Source organism: Theropithecus gelada, chromosome 1 (assembly GCF_003255815.1).
Source record: "Theropithecus gelada isolate Dixy chromosome 1, Tgel_1.0, whole genome shotgun sequence".
Lineage (NCBI taxonomy): Eukaryota > Metazoa > Chordata > Mammalia > Primates > Cercopithecidae > Theropithecus > Theropithecus gelada.
The window spans coordinates 56,106,816-56,132,266 of record NC_037668.1 but is presented as its reverse complement, the minus strand read 5'-3'; the positions used below and the strand labels follow the sequence as shown (position 1 = coordinate 56,132,266).

General features: G+C 50.6%; 3 protein-coding genes, 1 long non-coding RNA gene and 4 other non-coding genes across 15 annotated transcripts in view; 6 read left to right on the top strand and 2 right to left on the bottom strand.

The window, feature by feature from the left end:
- Window positions 1-2,789, top strand: part of TAF12 (TATA-box binding protein associated factor 12) — a 41,534-nt gene extending 38,745 nt beyond the window's left edge. For all 4 annotated transcript variants that reach the window (XM_025363156.1, XM_025363165.1, XM_025363171.1 and 1 more), the window contains exons 5-6: window positions 86-174; window positions 2,314-2,789. In XM_025363156.1, the coding sequence (XP_025218941.1) occupies window positions 86-174; window positions 2,314-2,349 (125 nt within the window). In that variant the 3' untranslated portion in view covers window positions 2,350-2,789. The remainder of the gene's footprint in view (window positions 1-85; window positions 175-2,313) is intronic.
- A 10,612-nt stretch (window positions 2,790-13,401) lies between these two features.
- RAB42 (RAB42, member RAS oncogene family) lies at window positions 13,402-15,724 on the bottom strand. 2 transcript variants are annotated; one of them, XM_025401384.1, is made up of 2 exons: window positions 15,571-15,724; window positions 13,402-14,286 (listed from the first exon to the last, which is right to left on the bottom strand). In XM_025401384.1, exon 2 carries the CDS (start codon window positions 14,178-14,180, stop codon window positions 13,863-13,865), a length of 318 nt encoding a protein of 105 aa, XP_025257169.1. In that variant the 5' UTR covers window positions 14,181-14,286; window positions 15,571-15,724; the 3' UTR covers window positions 13,402-13,862. The 2 variants fall into 2 exon arrangements, with proteins under 2 accessions (XP_025257169.1, XP_025257161.1); XM_025401376.1 differs by lacking the exon at window positions 15,571-15,724 and adding an exon at window positions 15,231-15,474.
- A 4,263-nt stretch (window positions 15,725-19,987) lies between these two features.
- LOC112630313 lies at window positions 19,988-23,530 on the top strand. 3 transcript variants are annotated; one of them, XR_003120842.1, is made up of 6 exons: window positions 19,988-20,636; window positions 20,990-21,108; window positions 21,568-21,653; window positions 22,221-22,290; window positions 22,595-22,647; window positions 23,462-23,530. It is a non-coding gene; the product is annotated as an uncharacterized LOC112630313 (long non-coding RNA). The 3 variants fall into 3 exon arrangements; XR_003120844.1 differs by having other exon boundaries at window positions 20,990-21,125; window positions 22,221-22,647; XR_003120841.1 differs by having other exon boundaries at window positions 20,990-21,653.
- On the top strand, window positions 21,165-21,299 carry LOC112615969. The gene has a single exon (XR_003117521.1). It is a non-coding gene; the product is annotated as a small nucleolar RNA SNORA16B/SNORA16A family (small nucleolar RNA).
- Window positions 21,701-21,832, top strand: LOC112616090. Its single transcript, XR_003117561.1, has one exon. It is a non-coding gene; the product is annotated as a small nucleolar RNA SNORA44 (small nucleolar RNA).
- Window positions 22,317-22,446, top strand: LOC112616115. Its single transcript, XR_003117570.1, has one exon. It is a non-coding gene; the product is annotated as a small nucleolar RNA SNORA61 (small nucleolar RNA).
- On the top strand, window positions 23,318-23,391 carry LOC112616286. Its single transcript, XR_003117608.1, has one exon. It is a non-coding gene; the product is annotated as a small nucleolar RNA SNORD99 (small nucleolar RNA).
- Window positions 23,531-24,313: 783 nt separating the features above from the next.
- TRNAU1AP (tRNA selenocysteine 1 associated protein 1) overlaps window positions 24,314-25,451 on the bottom strand; it is a 29,088-nt gene continuing 27,950 nt past the window's right edge. For both annotated transcript variants that reach the window (XM_025367366.1, XM_025367376.1), the window contains one exon: window positions 24,314-24,603. In XM_025367366.1, the coding sequence (XP_025223151.1) occupies window positions 24,467-24,603 (137 nt within the window). In that variant the 3' untranslated portion in view covers window positions 24,314-24,466. The remainder of the gene's footprint in view (window positions 24,604-25,451) is intronic.

The window sequence follows — 25,451 nt, the reverse complement described above, 5'->3', positions numbered from 1 at the left end:
TCCTCCCTGATCCAAGGGGGTCACATTGCACTCCTGGTACTGCCTTTTTAGTACCTTTATCTCTGTACTGGCTTCTTCCTTGCAGAGCGCCAGTGGAACATGTGGATCCCAGGATTTGGCTCTGAAGAAATCCGACCCTACAAAAAAGCCTGCACCACAGAAGCTCACAAACAGGTGAGGAAATGCCAGAGCCCTGGGGACAGCCAAGGCTGATTCCTTGAGCTACATCTCAGAGTGGATAAACACAGCTACCTTCTAGGGGGTCTCGCTTCCCCCATACAGCAAACTTCACTCTCCGGATCAAGGGTCAGAGAGGGCAAGAGGCAGCAGCAGTCGCCAGGAGATCAATAAGATATTCACCTGGTGCCATGCTGTTCCCACACGTGGTCTGTTTTTTCTCGTAACTTTGTTGAGTGTCACTTAAAACTGTTGATTCTGGGTTCTTCTAACATGGATGGAGCTCACCCCACCATACCTCCTTAATGAAATCTTTCTTCATTGTTGCTGATTGCAACACCATATATGGTCCTATGAAGAGAGGGCAGGTTAAAGAAAGTGAAAATAGGCTGGGCGCAGTGGCTAAAGCCTGTAATCCCAGCACTTTGGGAGGCCGAGGCGGGCGGATCACGAGGTCAGGAGATCGAGACCATCCTGGCTAACACGGTGAAACCCCGTCTCTACTAAAAAAATGCAAAAAACTAGCCAGGCGAGGTGGCGGGCACCTGTAGTTCTAGCTACTCGGGAGGCTGAGGCAGGAGAATGGCGTGAACCCGGGAGGCGGAGCTTGCAGTGAGTGGAGACCGCGCCACTGCACTCCAGCCTGGGCGACAAAGCGAGTCTCTGTCTCAAAAAAAAAAAAAAAAAAAAGGAAGAAAGCAAAAATATGCTGTACTTGTTCTGAGAGGTAGTATCCAGGTTGCCATGCTGGACATTCTGGCCTGTGTCCTGGTTTTACCTTTGAACAAGGTTCCCTCTAAACAAGGAACCCAGGAGTCAGTATGAGAATACCACTTCTGCTGTGGAGCAAGTCACCCCCATCTTTGATCAGTCCAACAGCAGTGTTGGCCTCCCTCTGACAAGGCTGTTATCCTTTCTGTCTTAAGTGGCTACTCTGATTTGAAACGTGAGCTTTTTCCAAGCTTAGCAGGCACAACTGGGCAGTCCTGGTTAAGTGCGCCTGCTTCGCCATAGCCTGGTATCTCTGGAGTAGGTATTGGTAGAGCTCACAGAGCAAGCCCTAGAGGGAAGCCACCAGTTTCCTGAATGGAAAGATTGCACTGTTCAGAAAAGAGTCCCTCCAAATAATGGACTGTCACTTTGTGCTCCCAAATTAACCATTTTTTAGCCCTATTTATTTAGTCAACAAATGCCATAATATTGGTATTTATTTGGTCAAAAACAATGAGCAAAGCAGGTTGTTAATTTGGCTAGTGGCTAGTAATAGTAAAAGAATTCAGATCATGAAACCTGTGGATCTGAGTGTTTCCATGATGGACTGTGGTAGAAGTTGTTAGTCTTCAGTTTCCCTTCAATGCAGGTCATGAGGTGTGAAATGTCAGCTCCCTTTGTGTGTGGCAACACTTTGAAATTGAGGCCCTTTCCCTATTGTGTCCATCATCGGAGAAAAGATTGGGGTCAGGGGACCCCAGAAAACACATGCTTGGCCAGGCACAGTGGCTCAGGCCAGTAATCCTAGCACTTTGGGAGGCTGAGGCTGGTGGATCACTTGAGGTTAGGAGTTCGAGACCAGCCTGGCCAACGCAGTGAAACCCTGTCTCTACTAAAAATACAAAAATTAGCCAGGCATGGTGGCATGTGCCTGTAATCCCAGCTACTGGGGAGGCTGAGGCAGGAGAATCGCTTGAACTTGGGAGGCAGAGGTTGCAGTGAGCTGAAATCGTGCCACTGCACTCCAGCCTGGGCAATAGAGCGAGATTCCATCTCAAAAAAAAAAAAAAAAAAGAAGAAGAAGAATAAAGAAAGAAAGAAAACACATGCTTTCCCAGCTTATCCTCTAAATCCTCAAAACTCAAGAGCTGTCACTTTCTCCTGCTTTTAACTTTTTTTGCCATTCTGCTAGCCTAGAGCAGTTTGGTAGATGAAGTGGGTCCACTAGCCCATCTAAACATCTCTTGGGGCCTTGCAGACTGCTCTCTGGTTCAAAGGAATCTACTGAGATGCCTTGTGACTGCAGGTCTCTGAGGGCTGCGGCCTACAGTGTAGACCACAAGGCCTGCTAGCCACACAGAATGTTCCAGAAAGCTCCTGACTCCAGCTACTGCTGCATAACTGCTTATTTCTCTCTCCTTTCAGAGAATGGCATTGATCCGGAAAACAACCAAGAAATAACACATGGAAAGGTCAGGGAATGGACAACAATGTATTTGGAGATACTTGAGCTGAGAACTCAGCCATCTCATCCTTGGATTTTTTTTTTTGTAATGCTTTACAGAGAAGCATATATTTTTTATTAACAGTGCAGCAATATCTATAATGACTGAGAGGATCTGCCAAAAGAATAAAGCCTCCTACCCCAACTTCCGGTCCCTTTTCCCTGCCATCTCAAAGAGGAGCAATGTATCTTCCAGAGAAGATTTTATTTGTGGTTTATTATATACGTGACTGAATATGGGACAAAGCATTATGGTCTTTTTGGTAAGACAGTATTAGCAGGATTTGTAAAGGGTTTTGTTTCCTTCTCCCTTCCCCTTTTCCCTGTACTTTGTAATGTCAGTGTTTATATGAATATGACTTTCATTTGCTTTTCCAGAATAAAGAAGTTATTAATCCAAAGACAGGGTACCTTTGAAATCCCAGAGGGAGTCAGGACAAGCAAGCCTGGACTGTAGCTCTCTAGTCAGCAGGTGGCAGCATCGTTATTCATTTCTGTGTTTGAGAAAAACTCAGGGATTTTCCATCATTTTACTCCAAGGGAGGCCATAATATCAGCAGGAGTTTGAGTCCAGCTTCTCTGCCATAAGAATTGAGTAGGGTGACCTTCTCTCACGGCCCTCAACTGAAGAGGCATCCTTGTTTTGGCAATGTTATGTACCTAAATATCCTTTTTGGGTTTTTTTGGTTTTTGTTTTTTTTATTTTTTTTGAGATGGAGTCTAGCTCTGTCACCCAGGCTAGAAGTGCAGTGGCGCAATCTTGGCTCACTGCCACCTTCGCCTCCTGGGTTCAAGCGATTCTCCTGCCTCAGCTTCCCGAGTAGCTGGGATTACAGGCACCTGCCACCACACCCAGCTAATTTTTGTATTTTTAGTAGAGATGGGGTTTTCACTGTTGGCCAGACAGGTCTCACCCTCCCAAAGTGCTGAGATTACAAGAGTGAGCCACCGCACCCGGCCTAAAAACCCTTTTGACCTGCTCTTCTGGAACTCCTGGAGAAAGCTGTTTATCCCTTTCCCTGAGAAAGGACGGGAGTAAGCGCCTGTTCTCAGGATAGGCGTGTCTGTGCAGGTGCCCATCTCTTCTTAGTTGCTGGTATCTTTGATCCTGGTGTTTTCACCATCATGCAGAAGAAGCCAGACCCCTTCCAGACCTCAGGGTCATGTCCTTCAGTGGCACCTAGCATCATCCTGTCCTGGGCCCAGCATGGCCCTTGTGGATTGTGAGAGTTCTGTGGGCTCTAGGGAGGATGATTGTCCTACCCAAGGGTCACTAGCACAGGCCCAGCCACCTTGATCTGCTTTGGTCCTCTGCTTCCTGAAGCTTGGCCCAGGATGAGACTCTGCTTTTCAAAACTCCCTCCCACCCTGGGTTAGATCCCGTGTCCCCCTCTTCACAGTCTCACAGATAGACTGAGTGAGCTCCTCAGAGGCTGTGGTAATGTTACCATTGCTCTTGGCTGAAGTTTCAATGCCCCAAAGAGGCAGCCAGCTTCCTTTCCTGTGGTGTCACCTGGTGCTCACTAACAGGTCACTCTTGTGACCAACCATCAGGATGATGATGTTGAAGGGTTTCACTTTCTCCAGAACCTCCTGATGCCAGTGGTGACACTCATAAAGCATATTCTGTTGGTGATATCAAACACCAAGGGGCCTCCAGCTGGGTTTCAGTAGTAGGACGAGTCACTGACCTTGGCAGCCAAGGAATCTAGAATTAGTTTTGAGATCTCCACTGAGACAGAAGGGAACACAGGAATTGGGAAAGTTTAATGGAAAGAGCTGGGGTAGAATCAAAAGACCCCAGTTCTTGATTTGCGGTGTGACAAGTAAGTGGCGTCATCCATCTCAGTCTTGTCCTATCTGCATATTGAGGGGCTCGTTCATTCATTCAGCAAGTATTTATAATCCCATGCCTGTCCTAAGCAGAGGGATACAACGATGAATAAAAACACACAGGTGACTGGGCGCAGTGGCTCAAGCCTGTAATCTCAGCACTTTGGGAGGCCAAGGCAGGTGGATCACTTGAGGTCAGGAGTTCGAGACCAGCCTGGCCAACATGGCAAAACCCTGTGTCTACTAAAAATACAAAAAATTAGCCGGGCAGCTGAGGCAGGAGAATTGCTTGAACCTGGGAGGCGGAGGTTGTAGTGAGCTGAGATTGCACCACTGCACTCCAACCTGGGTGACAGAGCCAGACTTCGTCTCAAAAAAAAAAAAGAGACCCAGGGGACAATCCTGTTATTAGATAAGTGTAAAACTGGCACTGGGACAAGGACTTCAAAGGAGAGGTTCACAGGTCTGGGGAAGGGGTCTGGTCAGCTGGGGAGAAATTTTGTTAGAGCCGAGATGTGAGAGATCCAGGTGAAGGGTGTAGGGATCTCTTTCAAGGAGAGAAATTTGCCTGGTGTACAAACCTTAAGGCAGTTGAGTGAGGTAAGCTGGGCCAGGCCATGCAGCATGTTGCAGATCCCAGCAAAGAGTGGCCTGTCAAAAAAGTAACAGGAGCCACTGAGGGATTTCAAGCAGAAGTGTAGTGTGTGCAAAGGCCCACAGGTCTAACAGAGTGTGTCAGTGAGACCAAATTACAAGGTGCAAGATTAGGAGTGGCTAGAGCTGAGTGGAATGTGAGCATGGAGTGTGGAGAGCTCTCAGGCTTAGTAGTATGCGCCTCATCCTGGCTTCTTTTTTTTTTTTTTGAGACAGAGTCTCACACTGTCGCCCAGGGTGGAGTGCAGTGGCGTGATCTTGGCTCACTTCTAGCTCCGCCTCCAGGTTCACACCATTCTCCTGCCTCAGCCTCCCAAATAGCTGGGACTACAGGCCCCCATCACCATGCCTGGCTAATTTTTTGTATTTTTTTTTTTTTTTGAGACGGAGTCTCGCTCTGTAGCCCAGGCTGGAGTGCAGTGGCCGGATCTCAGCTCACTGCAAGCTCCGCCTCCCGGGTTCACGCCATTCTCCGGCCTCAGCCTCCCGAGTAGCTGGGACTACAGGCGCCCGCCACCTCGCCCGGCTATTTTTTGTATTTCTTAGTAGAGACGGGGTTTCACCGTGTTAGCCAGGATAGTCTCGATCTCCTGACCTCGTGATCCGCCCATCTCGGCCTCCCAAAGTGCTGGGATTACAGGCTTGAGCCACCGCGCCTGGCCAATTTTTTGTATTTTTAGTAGAGACGGGGTTTCACCATGTTAGCCAAGAAGGTCTCGATCTCCTGACCACGTGATCTGCCCGCCTCGACCTCCGAAAGTGCTGGGATTACAGGCGTGAGCCACTGTGTCTAGCCCCTGGCTTTTTTTTTTTTTTTTTTTTATTTAAAGCCTTGGCCAGGTGCCGTAGCTCACACCTGTAATCCCAGCACTTTGGGAGGCTGAGGCAGGTAGATCACCTGAGGTCAGGAGTTCAAGACCAACCTGGCCAACATGGCGAAACCCTGTCTCTACTAAAAATACAAAAAATAAGGCCGGGCACGGTGGCTCATGCCTGTAATCCCAGCACTTTTGGAGGCTGAGGTGGGTCGATCACCTGAGGTTGGGAGTTCGAGACCAGCCTGACCAACATAGAGAAACCCAGTCTCTACTAAAAATACAAAATTAGCCGGGCATGATGGTGCATGCCTGTAATCCCAGATAGGAGGCTGAGGCAGGAGAATCACTTGAACTTGGGAGGCAGAGGTTGCAGTGAGCCAAGATTGTGCCACTGCACTCCAGACTGGGTGACAGAGTGAGACTCCATCCCAAAAAAAAAGAAACAGTCTCACTGTCTCACTCTATCACCCAGACTGGAGTGAAGTGATGCGATCTCTGCTCACTGCAAGCTTTGCCTCCCGGGTTCAAGCGATTCTTGTCCCTCAGCCTCCCGAGTAGCTGGGATTACAGGCACGCCACTACATCCTACTAATTTTTGTATTTTTAGCAGAGACAGGGTTTTATGATATTGGCCAGGGTGGCCTCAAACTCCTAACCTCAGGTGATTCGCTTGCCTCAGCCTCCCAAAGTGCTGGGATTACAGGTGTGAGCCACCATGCCCGGCCTCCTTTTTTAAAAAAATTTATTCTTTAAAAACAGAGACCATTTTGCCATGTTGCCCCGGCTGGTCTCAAAATCCTGGGCTCAAGCAATCTGCTACCACTGCCTCCCACAGTGCTGGGATTATAGGTGTGAGCCACTGTGCCCAGCCCATCCTGGCTCCTTAGGAAGGTACATGGAGCCCTCAGTTCAGTGTCCATGCCTTGCAGGCTGCTGTGTGTTGTGTGTGTGTTGCAGGCTGTAGTGTGGAAGGCCCAGTAGGCTGGCTCCAAGCTTTCCACTTCTCTTCAGTCTGCATAACTTCTTTCTTAACTGTTGGACATTTTTAGGGCTCTGAGAAACATTCCATCAGATGAGGATTCTGATGCTCAAAACAGATAAAAAGTTTGAAAACCACTGCACACACACACACACACACACAAAAAGCCACTGCACAGCCATTGGGAACCCCTGAAGTTTCAGGTGAAGGAGTGGTGTAACTATGTTTGCATGTTAAAAGCCTCTCTGGCTGCCAGTGTGGAGGGTGGAATTGGAAGCAGGCAGGAGGGATACTAGCTGGAAGTTGCTACAGTTTTTTGGACTAAAGGTAATAAGATTTGAGGCTGGGTGTGGTGGCTTATACCTGTAATCCCAGCACTTTGGGAGGCCAAGGCAGGCGGATCACCTGAGGTCAGGAGTTCGAGACCAGCCTGGCCAACATAGTGAAACCTTGTTTCTACTAAAAATACAAAAATTAGCCAGGCGTGGTGGCGTGTGCCTGTAATCTTAGCTACTCGGGAGGCTGATGCAGGAGCATAGCTGGAACCCAGGAGGTAGAGGCTGCAGTGAGCCGAGATCGTACCACTGCACCCCAGTCTGGGTGACAAGAGTGAGACTCCATCTAAAAAAAAAGACTTGAGCCATTTTCCCAAGGAGTTAACCAAAAGACAGGGGCAGGGGCTGGCTGTAACAATAGGATGAGTTCCAAGGACACAGAAGGAGCCATCTGGGCCCAGGGAGCCATCCTGGAGAGAATCCCCTGTGCCTGCATGGCTTGAAGCTGGGAGGAGGAAAACAGAGTTAAAATAGGGTCTTATGGCTGGGCGCGGTGGCTCAAGCCTGTAATCTCAGCACTTTGGGAGGCTGAGACGGGCGGATCACAAGGTCAGGAGATTGAGAACATCCTGGCGAACATGGTGAAACCCCATCTCTACTTAAAAAATACAAAAAACTAGCTGGGCGAGGTGGCAGGTGCCTGTAGTCCCAGCTACTCGGGAGGCTGAGGCAGGAGAATGGCGTAAACCCGGGAGGCGGAGCTTGCAGTGCACTGAGATCCAGCCACTGCACTCCACCCTGGGCAACAGAGCGAGACTCTGTCTCAAAAAATAATAATAATAATAATAAGGTCTTACAATTACCTGGAGCTACAAAAGAAAGGGCCTTCAGAGGCCATCCAATGTGGCCCTTATTTTACAGATAAGAACGCTGAGATCTGGAGAAGTCGTGTGACCTGTCCAAGGTCACTAGGCAGGCCAGGACTCAGACCTGTGCCATTAGTCCAGTGTCCATCCTTCTAAATGGCTTCCAAGGCCCCTTCTCTTGACCCCTCCCTTCCTGGTGGATGAGTTCTCTCTTTGGCCCTCAGGGTTGAGGTGGCACCACAGGCGTGTGCCACCACACCTGGCTAATTTTTTGTATTTTTTGGTAGAAACGGGGCTTCACCATGTTAGCCAGTATGGTCTCGATCTCTTGACCTCGTGTTCCACCCACCTCGGCCTCCCGAAGTGCTGGTATTGCAGGTGTGAGCCACCGCGCCCGGCCCATTATCCCCATTTTTAAGCCACTGAGGCTTAGAAAGATGAAGTGAGTCGGTCAGGGTCCCACTGTTAGTGGAACTGAGATTCAAACCAGGTTTGACAGCAAAGTCTGCCCTATTTTTGGCAGCTGGGATAATGTGGTTAAAAGGAGGTGATGTCTACCTGAGTGTTGCAGGCAGATCAGATAACACAGGGAGAGAGAGCTGGGACCTCCTGGCACAGAAAACAGCATATGCGAAGTCCATAGCCGCAACTGGTTCAGAATTTGGCCGCCTGGGCCAATGGTTAGTGATGATGCAGTTGGCTCCAGGTGATGAAAGGCTTAGACTAGAGCGAAAGGATTTGGATTTTATGCTGTAGGTGTGGGGCCATAGGAGGATTCGAGAAGGGAGGCGGCCAGGCCAAAACTGTCCTTTAAAAAGATCCCTCTGGGTCGAAGTGGATGCTGAATTACAGAAGACCTTGGAGGCCTGAGACTCAAGAGTGGCACAATGTACACTGGTGTCCTCTGCCTTTCCTGTAGCCTGGGCACAGGCTTTCCTGTAGGTTGGGCTCGCTCTGCTTGTGCAGGCACACACCCATCAAAGCCACTTACAGCCTCTGAGATTTTGCCACACTGAGGGGGATGGTGAGGGCAGGACTGGAGCGCTGAAGTTTGAGAAAGGACCCACCCCGGGGCTGGCCTGAGGCGGCGGACAAGATTATTGGAGCTGGCCTGGATTCACCAGTTTAGCCACATGAGTTTCCCTGTCTTGGAGCTGAGGTCTATGAAATGGACAAGATCAGCCCAACCTTACAGTGTTGCTGTGGGTTTAATAATAAGCCTCGGCTGGGCGCGGTGGCTCAAGCCTGTAATCCCAGCACTTTGGGAGGCCAAGACGGGCGGATCACGAGGTCAGGAGATCGAGACCATCCTGGCTAACCCAGTGAAACCCCGTCTCTACTAAAAAATACAAAAAACTAGCCGGGCGAGGCGGCGGGCGCCTGTAGTCCCAACTACTTGGGAGGCTGAGGCAGAAGAATGGCATAAACCCGGGAGGTGGAGCTTGCAGTGAGCTGAGATCCAGCCACTGCACCCCAGCCTGGGCCACAGAGCGAGACTCCGCCTCAAAAAAAATAAAAATAAAAAAAAAAAATAAGCCTCTGGTAGGGCCAGGCATGGTGGCTCACACCTGTAATCCCAGCACTTTGGGAGGCCGAGGCGGGCGGATCACGAGGTCAGAATATCGAGACCATCATGACTAACATGGTGAAACCCCATCTCTATTAAAAATACAAAAAATTAGCTGGGCGTGGTGGCACGCGCCTGTAGTCCCAGCTACTCAGGAGGTTGAGGCAGGAGAATCACATGAACCTGGGAGGCAGAGGTTGCAGTGAGCCGAGATTGCGCCACTGCACTCCAGCCTGGGCGACAGAGTGAGACTCCGTCTCAAAATAATAATAAGCCTCTGATGGACCAGGCACGGTGGCTCACGCCTCTAATCCCAGCACTTTGGGAGGCCAAGGCAGGCGGATAACCTGAGGTCGGGAGTTCAAGACCAGCCTGACCAACATGGAGAAACCCCGTCTCTACTAAAAATACAAAATTAGCTGGGCATGGTGGTGCATGCCTATAATCCCAGCTACTGGGGAGGCTGAGGCAGAAGGATCGCTTGAACCCGGGAGGCGGAGGTTGCGGTGAGCAGAGATCGCACCATTGCACTCCAGCCTGGGCAACAAGAGCAAAACTCCGTCTCAAAAAAAAACAGAAAGAAAAGAAAATTGATGAAGCAGCCGGGCGCGATGGCTCATGCCTATAATCTCAGCACTTTGGGAGGCTGAGGCGGGCAGAGTACCTCAGGTCAGGAGTTTGAGACCAGCCTGGCCAACATGGTGAAACCCTGTCTCTACTGAAAATACAAAAATTAGTCTGGTGTGGTGGCACGTACCTGTAGTCCCACCTTCTTGGGAGGCTGAGGCAGGAGAATCGTTTGAATCTGGGAGGCAGAGGTTGCAGTGAGCTGAAATCGCCCCACTGCACTGCAGCCTGGGTGACACAGCGAGACTCTGTCTCAAAAAAAAAAAAAAAAAAAAAAAAAGATGAAGGAGACCAGGTGCAGTGGCTCACACCTGTAATCCCAGCATTTTGGGAGGCTGAGGCAGGAGGATTGATTGAGGCCAGGAGTGTGAGACCAGCCTTGGCAACATAGTGACACCCTGTCTCTGCAAACAATTTAAAAGTTAGCTTGGTGAAGTGCACCTGTAGTCCCAGCTACTTGGGAAGCTGAGGTGGGAGGATCACTTGAGCCCAGGAGGTCAACGTTGCAGTGAGGTATGATTGCACCACTGCATGCACTCCAGCCTGGGCAACAGAGCAAGACCCTGTATCTTTAAAAAAAAAGAAAAAAAAAAATTGATGAAGGAATGAAAAGACGCCCTAAAGCAAATCATTTTCCCCTCCTGGCCCCAGCTTTCTTATCTGTGAAATGGGGATGACTGTGCCAACCTCACCACATCACAAGGATGAATAAGGATGTTTTAAAAAGAAGAGGCAGATCATTTGCAACAACGTGGATGGAACTGGAATTGTAAATGAAAAAAGCCAGGCACAGAAAGACAAATTTCTCACATTCTCACTTACTTGTGGGAGCTAAAAATTAAAACAATTGAACTCATGGAGATAGAGTAGAATGATGGTGATAAGAGGCTGGCAAGGGTAGTGGTAGGGGAAAGTGGGTATGGCTAATGAGTACAAAAACATATTTTTATTTTATTTTTATTTATTCTTTTTTTTTTTTTTTTTTGAGACGAAGTCTTGCTCTGTCGCCCGGGCTGGAGTGCAGTGGCCGGATCTCAGCTCACTGCAAGCTCCGCCTCCCGGGTTTACGCCATCCTCCTGCCTCAGCCTCCCGAGTAGCTGGGACTACAGGCGCCCGCCACCTCGCCCGGCTAGTTTTTTTGTATTTTTTAGTAGAGATGGGGTTTCACCGTGTTCGCCAGGATGGTCTCGATCTCCTGACCTCGTGATCCGCCCGTCTCGGCCTCCCAAAGTGCTGGGATTACAGGCTTGAGCCACCGCGCCCGGCCTATTTATTCATTTTTTGAGATGGAGTCTCGCTCTATCGCCCAGACTGGAGTGTGGTGGCACGGTCTCAGCTCACTGCAGCCTCTGCCTCCCAGGTTCCAGTGATTCTCCTGCCTCAGACTCTGGGGTAGCTGGGATTACAGGCATATGCCACCACATCCAGCTAATTTTTGTGTTTTTAGTAGAGACGGGGTTTCACCACGTTGGCCAGGCTGGTCTGAAACTCCTGACCTCAGGTGATCCGCCCACCTCGGCTCTCAGAGTGCTGGGATTACAGGCGTGAGCCACCGCGTCAAGCCAAAAATGTAGTTAAATAGAATGAATAAGATCTAACATTTGATAGCACAACAGGGTGACTATAGTCAACAGTAATTTATTGTACATTTAGAAATAAAAAAGTATAACTGGATTGTTTGTAATACAAATAAAATATAAATGTCTGCGGTAATGGATATTCCCCACCCCCCACAAAATAAAACAGGTGAATTTTTATGGGTTAAAAAAAAAAAGGCAGGACCAAGTGCACAGGAAGACCCCTCAGCCCCGTCTCCATGGGGAGGAAGCTAAGAAATTCACTGTGATTGAAAACCTTCTAAGAACCATAGGAAGGAGGGATTATCAGTCTCATGTTACTGACTAAGGAGGAAACCGAGGCTCAAGGAGGTTTGGTTGAACTCCCGACCTCAAGTGAACTGCCTGCCTAGGCCTCCCAAAGTGCTGGGATTACAGGCATGAGCCACTGCACCCAACAAAGTGGCTGTGCTTTTTGCTACAGCGCAATGATACCCACTAAGCCCTACATCTGCTGAGATTTGGCCTAACATAAACAGCGTCTCTTCCGTGAAGCCTTCCCTAATTGCTCCCAGGACACTCCCTGCCTAGCAGTTCCCGTTGTAGGTTAGGTTACCAGGAGGCAGATTCTGAGATGGAGACGAGTGTGCAGATGTTTATTAGGGGATATTCTTGACATGGATACCTGTTTTGGGGAAGAAAAGGAAGCAGGATTGGGCACGGGGTTAACTTGGCTATGATGTCACAATATTGTCCTCAATGAAGCCTACAGAGACTGATAAAGTTAGGTTTGACTGGCCGGGCGCGGTGGCTCAAGCCTGTAATCCCAGCACTTTGGGAGGCCGAGGCGGGTGGATCACAAGGTCAGGAGATCGAGACCATCCTGGCTAACATGGTGAAACCCCGTCTCTACTAAAAATACAAAAAACTAGCCGGGCGTGGTGGCGGGCGCCTGTAGTCCCAGCTACTCGGAGGCTGAGGCAGGAGAATGGCGTGAACCTGGGAGGCGGAGCTTGCAGTGAGCCGAGATCGCGCCACTGCACTCCAGCCTGGGTGACACAGCGCGAGACCCCGTCTCAAAAAAAAAAAAAAAAAAAGTTAGGTTTGACTTTCAGAGTTGTCGAGAGCTGGGACAAGAGGGAAAGGCCTTTAAGGCCCCCCAGTAGATGGACATTGGATACGGGCTGCCCTGAAGGGAGGGCCTTTCCCAGAGAGTGGGGCAAGCTGAAGTCCATCATCCAGTGGCACTCCAGCACTGGGGAGAGGGTTGATGGGTTCCCCAGCCAGGAAGGGGGATCTTGGTGGCTCATCACAGTGGCCACTGTGTGCCCAACATAGTTGCTACACATTCATGTTCATCCCAGCCTCTAACATCCATTTTCAGCCCCTGGGCCTAGGGTGGGGGCATTGGCTGGCAACCCTGGATTTGATGTCACATATTAATCCCATGCCCAGAATCATTTTAGCCTGAGGACATAAGGAGCCTCCAAGCCAAGCTCCCCCTGGAATTCCCCACACCTGCCTTAGCCCATACAGCAGCTTCCTGATGCTGGCTTCTCAGTGTCTGAGCCCAGGAATGCTGCCAGAGTGGCCACATCACAGCCAAGAAAGACGGGAGTGGGAATGAGAGCTTTTGTCATTCAATTCATAGCATGGCAGGCTCTGGGTGAGCACATCCTGTCCACTATCTCATTCATGGTCACCACCTCCTTGCAAGGTGGGATCTTTTATGAGCCCCGTCGACAGATAAGGACACTGAGGTTCAAAGACAGGAAGTTGCACATCTGGTCTCTCAGGCCTTTCTTTTCCTGTCTCTCTCTCTCTCTTTTTTTTTTTTTGAAACAGAGTCTCACTCTGTCGCCCAGGCTGGAGTGCAGTGGCACAGTCTTGGCTCACTGCAATCTCTGCCTCCTGGGTTCAAGCAATTCTCCTGCCTTAGCCTCCTGAGTAGCTGGGATTACAGACATGTGCCACCACGCCTGGCTAATTTTTGTATTTTTAATAGGGACGGGGTTTCACCATATTGGCCAGGCTGGTCTTGAACTCCTGACCTCAGGTGATCCGCCATCCTTGGCCTCTGAAAATGCTAAGATTACAGGCGTGAGCCACCGCGCCCGGCCATCAGACCTTTCTTTTCTGTAGAAAGCATTGACTCCAAAATCCAGGAAGCATGACTGTGTCAGGATACTGTTTATATGAATCCTCTGTCATTTGTCCTCCAGAGAGATACTAACACTCCCCATCCCACCAGGTGAGCTGAGTCTGAGACTGCTTTAACCCTTTCTTTCCTAGAGTTAACACTGGCATGGGCCTGGGTGCTGCTTCCTGCTGGGGGACCTGGGGATTTGGGTCTTGTGGATGAGCCGGACACCCCCGCAGCCCTCTTCTAGCTTGATGTCCCCCTGCTGCAGGGCCTGCTGGATAGCAGCAGCGAGAATGTCAAAGGCCAGGTCCACATTGCAGTTGTTTTTAACCGAGGTCTCCACGAAGGCCATGCCCAGGGAGGCAGCCAGCTCCTCGGCCTCCTGGGCTGAGACACAACGGGTGCTCTGCAGGTCACTCTTGTGGCCAACCAGCAGGAAGATGACCTTGTCTGGGCCCTGAGTGGCCATGACCTCCTGGTGCCAGTCTTGGATGTGTTCAAAGGACTTCCTGTTTGTCACATCAAAGACCAGCAGGACACCCACCACGTTCCGGTAAAAGGACCTGGTGATGCACCTGGGGAGGCAGAGAGGTAAGCTGGGAGAGACTGATGCCTTCATGACACCCCCAGAGGCAGGACCTCCTCCCCCTGGGATCCACAGAATGCCTCACACCCCAGCAGGGCTCACTTCACGCGGCCCTGTGGTTCTCTGCCTCGGTGTCTGTGTTTCCCCTAACAGTCTGGGAGTTGGCCGGGCGCGGTGGCTCATGCCAGTAATTCCAGCACTTTGGGAGGCGGAGGTGGGTGGATCATGAGGTCAGGAAATCGAGACCATTCTGGCTAACACGGTGAAACCCTGTCTCTAGTAAAACTACAAAAAAATTCGCCGGGCGTGGTGGAGGGCACCTGTAGTTCTAGCTACTTGGGAGGCTGAGGCAGGAGAATGGCGTGAACCCGGGAGGCGGAGCTTGCAGAGAGCCGAGATCGCGCCACTGCACTCCAGCCTGGGCGACAGAGCGAGACTCCATCTCAAAAAAATAAATACATAAAAGTCCGGGTGCTTCCCAGTTAGGGTGCAAGCGTAACTCGAATCCCTCATTCCTGGAGGAGGCCTGGTGCTGCCCTGACCTAGGTTTTCGTTTCTCCGTTCTCTTTCTGGCAAACTCCTACCGATCCTTCAAGGTCAACACAAACTTCTCTCCCTTCCACATCTCCTCGACACTTTCCGCTCTGTTCTGAGCTCTCAGCGCCCGGGGCCAGTATCACTCATCTCTCCAGAGTCCAGAGCTCAAAACCAGGGATGTTCCTGGGCTCTGGGACTCGGCCCACCCCGCGGTGTTCGTGGGGAAAATGACTCCGAGCAGGGGAGGGTCTGGTACAGCGGACCAGACGGGACCCAGGGCAGGGACCTCGCCCTCCGCTTGACCTCTAAGTTGGCCTCTACGGGGGTTGCCGTGGCCGAGCGCACTGGCACCAAGCCCCCCACCAGGAGTCCCTCCCGCGCCCTGGCTACCCGCACCTGAAGCGCTCGTGGCCCGCGGTGTCCCAGAGCTGCAGCTTGACCCGCGGCCCGGCCCGCAGCTGCAGCGCGCGGCGGTAGCACTCGGCGCCCACAGTGGGCTCAGGCTCGGGCTCGGGCTCCGGGGCGCCAGGCGCGCCCGCCACGTAACTCCTCAGCAGCGACGTCTTGCCCACCGCCGCGTCCCCCAGCAGCGCAACGCGAAATTGGTAGCGGCAACCCTCGCCCTCCATGGCCGCGTCCGCCGCCCCGCCGCTCCGCCGCCCCGCGGCCGTTTTGTCCGCGCCCCGCCCCCGCCCCTGCCGCGCACCGCCCCCTGCTCCCGGCGCCCTACCACCGCCCCTGGCGGGGCACCGAGGTGGTCGGACCGAGAGGAAACTCCTGGCAAAGTTTCTCTCTCTCGAAGCCTCAGTTCTCTCCTCTGTAAAAGGGGGCTAATGATGACCCCTACTTCACAGGATAAAGGGACTAAACTAGATGAAGTGGGGAGGGGCCTCACTCATTCCTTCATCTCCAGCCCTACCCCCTTACCCGCTCCACCCCGCCCGCCGTGGGTTCCCTAGTTGGCCCCCACCCCTCGGCTGGACCCGGGAAGGCCACTCGGGAAGTGAGTGGTTTGTAGGTGCTCCCTCTCCACCCAGAAGCCCTTTCCTGGAGCCCTCATTAGCCCTGGCCTGGGGCCTCTAGTTCAATGTTCAGGTTCAACATTCAACAGCACCCACGGCTTCCTCCAATGCCTGTCTGAGTTGGACACCAGGGCCCCAGAAGGAACTTGGGCACAGTCTGGTTGAGGAGGCAGGACAGACACAGACAACTGCAATTCTAAAGGGAGTGCAGTTGGCCTGTGGATTTGACAGCTAATATGTATGAGGCCAAAGGTCAGTTCATGTTTTGTGGACAGCAACCCTTTGATAGGGCCATGGGAGTGCCCCTCTTAGCGCTGAGAAGACTGAGGCTCAGAGGCACGGCTTGTCCCAGGTCACACAGCAGAGTTGGGACTCACATCCAGGTTTGTCTCATCCTTCGTCACCCATTTGATACCACAAAAGGGGACAAAGCAGGTCCCACGAGCACTAAGACACTGGTTGAGTTTTGTTTGGGTGAGGGGCTAGGGTGAGGCAGCACACGAGCCGCCAAAGTTTACTCCACCCTTTCCAGGCTGGCATTCTGGAAACCCAGGGCACTGAGGCTGGAGGTCCAGTTGCTCCAGACAACTCTAGTCTCTCTAGTCTTTTATTTATTTATTTTTAGATGGAGTCTCACTCTGTTGCCCAGGCTAGAGTGCAGTGGCAGGATCTCGGCTCACTGCAACCTCTACCTCCTGGGTCCAAGCTATCCTCCCAACTCAGCCTCCCAAGTAGCTGGAATTACAGGCACAACGCCCAGCTAATTTTTGTATTTTTAGTAGAGACAGGGTTTCACCATGTTAGCCAAGGTGGTCTTGAACTCCTGACCTCAAGTGATCTGCCCGCCTCCATCTCCCAAAGCGCTGGGATTACATGTGTGAACCACCATGTCCGGCCCACATGTATTTCTTTTTTTTTGTTTTGTTTTTTTTTGAGACGGAGTCTCGCTGTGTCGCCCAGGCTGGAGTGCAGTGGCGTGATCTCCTCACTGCAAGCTCCGCCTCCCGGGTTCCCGCCATTCTCCTGCCTCAGCCTCCCGAGTAGCTGAGACTACAGGCGCCCGCCACCACGCCCGGCTAGTTTTTTGTATTTTTAGTAGAGACGGGGTTTCACCATGTTAGCCAGGATAGTCTCGATCTCCTGACCTCGTGATCCACCCGCCTCGGCCTCCCAAAGTGCTGGGATTACAGGCTTGAGCCACCGCGCCCGGCCGGCCCACATGTATTTCTGACCACCTCTAATGTCAGTCTCTCTCCTAGGCTGCAGGCTCCTTGAGGGCAGGGGTGATGATTATATCCTCAGGGCCTAACTCAGCGCTTGGCATAAAGTAGAAACTCAAGGCGCAGTGGCTCACATCTGTAATCCCAGCACTTTTGGAGGCTAAGGTGGGTGGATCACTTCAGGTCAGGGGTTCAAGACCAGTCTGGCCAACATGGTGAAACTTTGTTTTTACTAAAAATACAAAAATTAGCCGGGCATGGTGGCATGTGCCTATAATCCCATCTACTTGGGAGGCTGAGGCAGGAGACTCGCTTGAACCCGAGAGGAGCTTGCAGTGAGCCAAGATCGCATCACTGCACTCTAGCCTGGGTGACAGAGCGAGACTCTGTCTCAAAAAAAAATAATAATAATAAGCTCAGTAAATATTTATAGCTAGATGAATTAATGAAAGTGGATAAGTGCTGTTCATTCACCCATCCATTCATTCAAACACCATGATGGAGCTGGACTTAGGAAGCCAAAGGGTCAGAGAAGCCCATCCCAGCTGATGTTGAAGCTGGGTCTCCAAGGATAAGCGGGATCTGGGAAGGTCAAGGAGAAAGGAGACTCTAGAGAGGCATGAAGCAGCTGGAAATGCAGTCTGACGCGAGCTCTCCCTGAGGACTTTCCGGTCAGCCCACGTGGGCAATGCACTGTCAGCATCTGGCTTCTTGAACTTCCTCCCTCTCCCTGCTCCTACTGTGGGCTGGGATCATGTGCCTGCCTCTGACTGCAGTTAAATCCAGATGTCAGCTGACCTCTGCCACAGATTCACTGTATAACCTGGGGTAAATTATTTCCCTTCCCTAATCCCTGCTTCCTCTTCTGCTAAATCAGGCAAATCATGGTACCTACCTCAGGGTAGTTCTGGAGGAGCCAGAACTGCGTGACACAGCAGTTAAGGTTATCTGCATTTGCATTAGAACAGATCTGAGTTGGGCCGGGCGCGGTCTCAGGCCTGTAATCCCAGCGCTTTGGGAGGCTGAGGTGGGTGGATCAGGAGGTCACAACCATCCTGGCCAACATGGTGAAACCCCGTGTCTACTAAAAATATAAAAATTAGCTGGGCGTGATGGCACGCGCCTGTAGTCTTCTGGTTTTTTGACAGCTTTATTGAGGAATAATTGACACATAATAAACTGCACAAGCCTGGGCAACAAAGCAAAACTTCATCTCAAAAAAAAAAAAAGTTTAATAATTTTAATTTTTTTTTTTTTTTTTTGAGACGGTGTCTCGCTCTTGTCGCCCAGGCTGGAGTGTAATGGCTCCATCTTGGCTCACTTCGAACCTCCGCTTCCTGGGTTCAAATGATTCTCCTGCCCCAGCCTCCCAAGCAGCTGGGATTACAGGCGCCCGCCACCATGACCAGCTATTTTTTGTATTTTTAGTAGAGACGGGTTTTCATCATGTTGGCTAGGCTGGACTTGAACTCCTGACCTCAGGTCATCCACCCCCCCTTGGCCTCCCAAAGTGCTGGAATTATAGGTGTGAGCCACCACGCCTGGCCTAATTATTAAGCTTTTAGAGCATAAACTACAAAAGAAAAAACTGGCATATTAGACTTCGTAAAAATTAAAAACTTTTAGCAGGCTGGCTGACAAGTGGAGACCAGACTGTCGGGAGCAACAGCAGGATCTGGGAGATAGGAGACTATTGCTATCATCTGGGTCAAGGATTAGGGTAATATCAGTGGAAGGGGTAAGAAACAGATTATTGATACATTTTAAAGGTAGAGCACACAGGAGTTGCTGATGGCTTGGACACCTGATGTTAGAGAAAGAGAGGAGTCCAGGACCACAGGGCATGCCCCCCCACGACCTGCTAAAGTAGTACCTACTTTTTAAAGTGTAAGCAAGGAAAGTTGGCCTGCACCTGTAGTCCCGTCTACCTGGGAGGCTGGGGTGGGAGAATTGCTTGAGCCCAGTTGGTCGAGGCTGCAATGAGCCTTGATCAGGCCACTGCACTCCAGCCTGGGCAACAGAAGAAGACCATGTCTCAAAGAAAAAAGTGTATGTAAGAATAAAAATTAAGCGGAGCGCGGTGACTCACTCCTGTAATCCCAGCACTTTGGGAGGCCGAGACGGGCGGATCACGAGGTCAGGAGATCGAGACCATCCTGGCTAACACGGTGAAACCCCGTTTCTACTAAAAATACAAAAAAACTAGCCGGGCGTAAAAAAATAAAAAATAATTAAAAAAAATTAATAGATTAGGCACAGGATGGGTATTTAATTCTCGGCAATCACCACTAAGTTTTCATACTGAGGCTTATTCATTCCATGCACAAAACATTGCGCTATGTGTGGTGCCTGGGGTGGGCTCCAAATTCCAGTCCTCTCCTCGCTTGCAATAGCTGTGTGATCCATTCCTAAGTTTCCTTATTTTTATGTATTTATTTATTTATATTTTTGAGACAGAGTCTCGCTCTGTCACCCAGGCTGGAGTGCAGTGGCATGATCTCGGCTCACTGCAACCTCCGCCTCCCAAGTTCAAGCGATTCTCCTGCCTCAGCCTCCTGAGTAGCTGGTATTACAGGCGCGCACCATCACGCCCGGCTAATTTTTGTATTTTTAGTAGAGACGGGGTTTCACAATGTTGGCCAGGCTGGTCTCAAACTCCTGACCTTGTGATCCGCCCACCTCGGCCTCCCAAAGTGTTGGGATTACAGGCATGAGCCACTGCGCCCGGCCAAGTTTCCTTATTTGTCAGAGCATACACAGGGTTTTTATGAAAACTAGATCAGATAATCAGGCACAGCTTAAATAGCACGCGCTCAGTAAAATTATATATTAGTGAAAGAGACAAGCCTTGAATATAGAAATTGCCTTTCGGGGAGTATGACCCCCTCCCCGAAACCCACTCAGGCGCTGCTCGCTCGCACTCCCACAGAACTCTGAGCAGAGCCCGAGCCCTTTCCCAGCACACGGGGTTCATTTCCAGACTTTGAAAGATATCCCGGAGACAACTCCAGAGGCCAAGGCGGGTCGGCTTCCTGCGTGGGCTCAGTGCCGAGCACTGAAAGGTGAATGCGCTTCTTCCCGCTCGGAAGAAAGCCTCCGGCGGTTCGCGCTTCGCGGGCTGGGGATGGAAACGCGCGTAGGGCTGGGGAGGTGACGCGCGGACAACGCAGGGGCGAGCAAACTACAATTCCCAGGCAGCTGTGCGCCACGCGCGCGGCCGACTGTCGGGCGTGGCCGCGAGGGGCAGCCTACATAAGCTCTTGCGCTCAGCTGCAGCGCCCTTTTCCCCCGCCGCAGCGGTGTTCCGGCATCACCATATTTAAGCCTCTTCTTACCTCCCTGCAAGCCATAGCCCGCTAGTTGCTGCTACCGGCTCGCACTCGCCGGGGCTTTCTCCCAAGGCCTCGATATGGTGGTGAACGTGGCATGGAGGAATCGGACCTGCCTACCCAGTGGGCCCGACCTCCAGAAGGGACCCTCGGTCTTGAGAGGGGTCGGATCCCGCTGGGGCCGCACCCTTCTCTCGCTTCGGCCTGCGCAACTGCGCTCTGGGCTGACAGGTGAGTGTTGCCGGCAGGCGGCCGGGTTTACGGAAGGGGTTTTGGGACCGGTCTCCTGGGGGATGCGGGGATGAAGCCCTGGGCCTGAAGTGTCTTAATTTGGGGGAGGCCGCATGCTGGTGTCAGGATGGCCTCCAGTTGAATCTATGACAGTTACCAGCTAGGTGATTTTGGGACTAGTGATTGCGCGCGAGGCCTCTGGAGGTCGCCCTCGTGGACACGCTTTTCAGAAGGACGGGTTTTAGGCATTCAGACCCTTGTGTGCATCCCAGCTTGTTGCTTTCAGCCTCGCTAAGTGACTAAGCGACCTTCAGCAAGTAACTTAATCGGTCTAAACCTCTTATCTGTAATAGGCGGATAAAAAGATCCCATCAAGATTGAGAAAAAGCACACCAAATATTGGCACAGCGTGGGCAGTGGGGCCTACAGGATGACTGATTTAGTCAACAGAGATTCCGGCGCACTTCAGCAGGTAGTAATGATGGACAGGTGAGGCTTTAGGTGGTTGCCCTGGGATCTGAATTGCCCCTTGGCCCTTATCGAAGCTGCAGCTGCTTCCGCATAGCTGCTGTGGTCAAAAAGGAGCCCAGAGTGACAGTTTTCCTTGACGGTCGCCGTTCTGTTTGTTGTAACTGATCTGCAACATTTTGGGAAAATACAGTTCCATTATACTTGCTATCTTTCAGCTGTAGCCAGAGACCTTTATCAAAATGGGCCTGTTTCCACAGACCAGCAGAACGGTTGGGGGTTTGCATGTACAGTTAACCAGCATAAGATTCCCGTACTGGGAAAATCCAGCTGGGATGTGACACAGCTTAACTGATAGCATCAGTATTCGGACCAAAGGCTGGTTAGATTTGTATCGTTCTGAGGACCAAATGATGGGACCAATAAAATTGTTCTTGACAGTTGTTCTCATTTTGCTGTCCAGATGAAGACTCTGAGATGACAGAAGGTGATCTGTCTGGTGATTGAGGACTCCCGGGGTCACATCAGTGATGAAATGCAGGGGACCTGGTAGGTTTATTTTCGAGACTGACTGGGGGCTCCCTGGTGGTACAGAACAGCATGTTTCCAAGGGCTGTGGCTGGTGGTAGCCATGGGATCTCCAACTGCATGCAAGAGCAACCTGGAAAGACTTTGACAGCGCAGGTCAGTACAATACCTGCAAGCTGCCACTCAGCTTTCCTATAATGTTTCAGGACCAGGGCTGGAAGCCTTCCACGTGTCAACTTCCAGTGTAGATGGGTGTTTTTTTTTTGAGGCGGAGTCTCGCTCTGTCACCCAGGCTGGAGTGCAGTGGCACGATCTTGGCTCACGGCAACCTCTACCTCCTGGGTTCAAGTGATTCTCCTGCCTCAGCCTTCCAAGTATCTGGGATTACAGGTGTCCGCCATCACACCCAGCTAATTTTCTTGTATTTTTAGTATAGATGGGTTTCACCGTGTTGGCTAGATTGGTCTTGGAACTCCTGACCTCAGGTGATTCGCCCCCTTGGCCTCCCCTCCCAAAGTGCTGGGATTACAGGCATGAACCACCACTCTTGGCCAGTTTAGCTTTTACACTAAGCTTTTTGTTCTGCAGGTTGCCCCCAAGTTTCCTGGCCGTGTGTGATCCTGAGGAGGTGAGCTTGTTTCTGGAGCTGTGCTTTAAGGTAAAGTTGATGTGGAACACAGCTTAATCCTCCTGTTCCCTTTCCCATCGGATCTGAACACCGGTCTTGGTGGTCGTAAAAGGAGGAAAAGTAATAGTGAAGCTGGCCTGAATGTTGTAATCTGGTATATGGCATGTGGGCTACTTTCAGACAGGTTCAGAGATGGTTGGATCTCTGAAATTGTAAAATGAAATATAGGCTAAGGGAAGGATGTGTATGAAGCTCTGGAGGTTGGTATAGTAATAGCATTTAGGAGGGATCTGTCATAGCTTTCTTGCCTCTTAATTAAGGTGTTTTCTTTTAGATTCATGTTACATGCAAAGCTGTCCTCGTGTGACTATGGACCTATGGAGTTGGGTAAGTTAGTGACCAGCCGAAGCTCTGTCAGCGTGTAGCTGCAGGTAGTGCTCAGTTTTCGGGGATCCTGTCCTAAGTAGTCAGCCTAATAGAACTATAAGGTTACTTAGGTCTGTGTCAAAGTTTTTTTGTTTTTGTTTTTGTTTTTTTTTCTTTTAAAGACGGGGTCTTTCTGTCACCCAGGCTGGAGTGCAGTGGCACGATCTTGGCTTATTGCAAACTCCGTCTCCCAGGTTCAAGTGATTCTTCTGCCTCAGCCTCCTGAGTAGCTGGGACTATAAGCATGCACCACTATGCCCGGCTAATTTTTGTATTTTAAGTAGAGACAGGGTTTTGCCATGTTGCCCAGGGCAGTCTTGAACTCCTGACCCCAAGTGATCTGCCTGCCTTGGCCTACCAAAGTGCTGGGATTACAGGCATTTCAGTAACATTTACATTTGGCCTTCCTTGTGTGCCCTGTTTGTTAGCTGTTCATTACCAGAGGGCAAAGGTGCTTAGAACATGATTTGCCCACCCTGCAAGACCACATATTGCTGGAAGTTGAAGGCAGCAGAGGGCACCATGGGCCACGAGGCCTGGTAGCCGCAAATGTTCAGTGGTGGCTGGAGCTCATGATGCATTCTTTGGTAGGACTTCAAGGGGTTCCATGTAGCACACACTATTTAGAATGACTGGTCCAGGATGAAACCTAATCTGAGTGGACATCCATGGATGAGAAATGCGGATATGGGACTGAGACCAGCTCCTAGGAAAATGCCTGAGTGTGGGGGAAATCTGGGAATTTCTAACACAATGGCTTATACTTCCTTTGCAGGAGAATCTCTATGGGAAGCAAAAGGCAAGACCCCGGTCATTTTAGGTAGAAACAACAGCATGCTCTAGGTGTAGATCAGTTGAAGATTAATAAAGACTGATAAAAGTATATTTGTGTTTGTATTTTTTTGGTCTCTACAAATCTGGTCTCTTCCTGAGCTGAAGCAATCCACCTCCCAAAGTGAGCCACCATGCCCAGCCCTTTGGAGATTTTTTTTGTGATCTACGATGAATGCTTTGCCTCAAGCAGTAAGCCCCCAAAATTGCTCTAGCACAAAACTAGAATCAGATACAGCTTTTATCATAAGCCCCAGAGGGGCCAGCAAGTATGGGTGCTTCCCCATTCTCCAAAGTTCATATGGAGGAGCTGCCTTCTCCCATATTTTAACTTTCTGAGCGGCTTATCTCCCATATTGATCCTAAAGTGATCCAGCCAAGCCTTGTATATGCAGATACTGAATATACAAAAAAAGATGAAAATAAGATGAAACCCATTCTTGTGAGCATTCTTAGGCCAACTGGCCTGCTCTATCACCCCACTACATCCTACCTCCTAGGGGTGTGCTCCGCCCCTGCTACAGTGCCCTACCTAGCTGCCAGACTCTAAAGTTAGAACAGCAGGTACTATAAATACTCCAGAGAGCCTTGATTTACGTAACTGAGAAGCCGATAACCCAGGCTTTAGTGTGTGGATCATCCCAAGCTGCTCATCCCAGTTTTGGGTAACCCCAAACTATCCTGTGTCCAGGAGTGGATAACTGCCTGGACAAAGGATTCCTGTGAAGGAAAGCAATTTGAACCTTGTTTAAAAGTTGTTCCCGTGGTCTTCAAACTCAAACGGTCAAATGAATGCAGCAGTGTTGTAGAAATACTCATGATCTCCAGAAACAGTCATTAAAATCTTACAAATCATATTTCCAAAAAGGTTTCACATTTCTTTTTTTTTTTTTAAAAGGAGTCTCTAATCTCCCTCACATAGTGCAGCCTGGCTTGTCCTTTGGCCTGGCTACATCATGGCAGGGATCTCTGAAGACACTGTGTCCAGGGGCTGCCAGTGACAGTCCATCAGAGCATCATACAGCTCCTCACTCTGTTCCATGAACTCTTTGTTGGCCTCAGTCACATCCAGCTGTGGCATGGGGTCTGGAAAGAAAGCAAGGATCGGGTCAGGGAAGTCTAGGGACAGCTGCAAAGGATCTGGTTCAGTTCCCTTCTCCCAGAACTCTGATCTATGGTAAGGTCCCTATCCTGCCAGTTTCTTTTAGGAAGTGAAACCACTGCCTTGCAGGGTTCTGGGGAAAATGAAAATAGGATTATGTACTTAGAGGATGGAAAAATGGCAGCTGTTAGCCTACATCTATTAAAAGCTACACGTGTGTCTCTAGCCATCATGTATCCTAGATATTCTAGAGGTCTGCTCCTCACTTCAAATTTGGGTTTAGAAGGTCTGATCAAAGTTATTAAGTCCAGAGCATCATCATCTTGGCTGGGCACAGTGGCTCACGCCTGTAATCTCAGCACTTTGGGAGGCCGAGGCAGGCGGATCACAAGGTCAAGAGATCGAGGCCATCCTGGCCAACATGGTGAAACCCCGTCTCTATTAAAAATATAAAAATTAGCTGGACGTGGTGGCAGGCACCTGTAGTCCCAGCTACTCGGGAGGCTGAGGCAGGAGAATCGCTTGAACCCAAGAGGCAGAGGTTGCAGTGAGCTGAGATCATGCCATTGCACTCCAGCCTGGGAGACAGAGCAAGACGCTGTCTCAAAAACAAAATACTCCTCTCAAAAAAAAAAAAAAAAATTAGCTGGGCATGGTGACTTGTGTCTCTAGTGCCAGCTACTAGGGAGGCTGAGGCAGGAGGATCACTTAAACCTAGGAGGTTGAGCTGGGCACTGTGGCTCATGCCTGTAATCCCAGCACTTTGGGAGGCTGAAGCAGGCGGATCACAAGGTCAGGAGATCAAGACCATCCTGACCAACATGGTGAAACC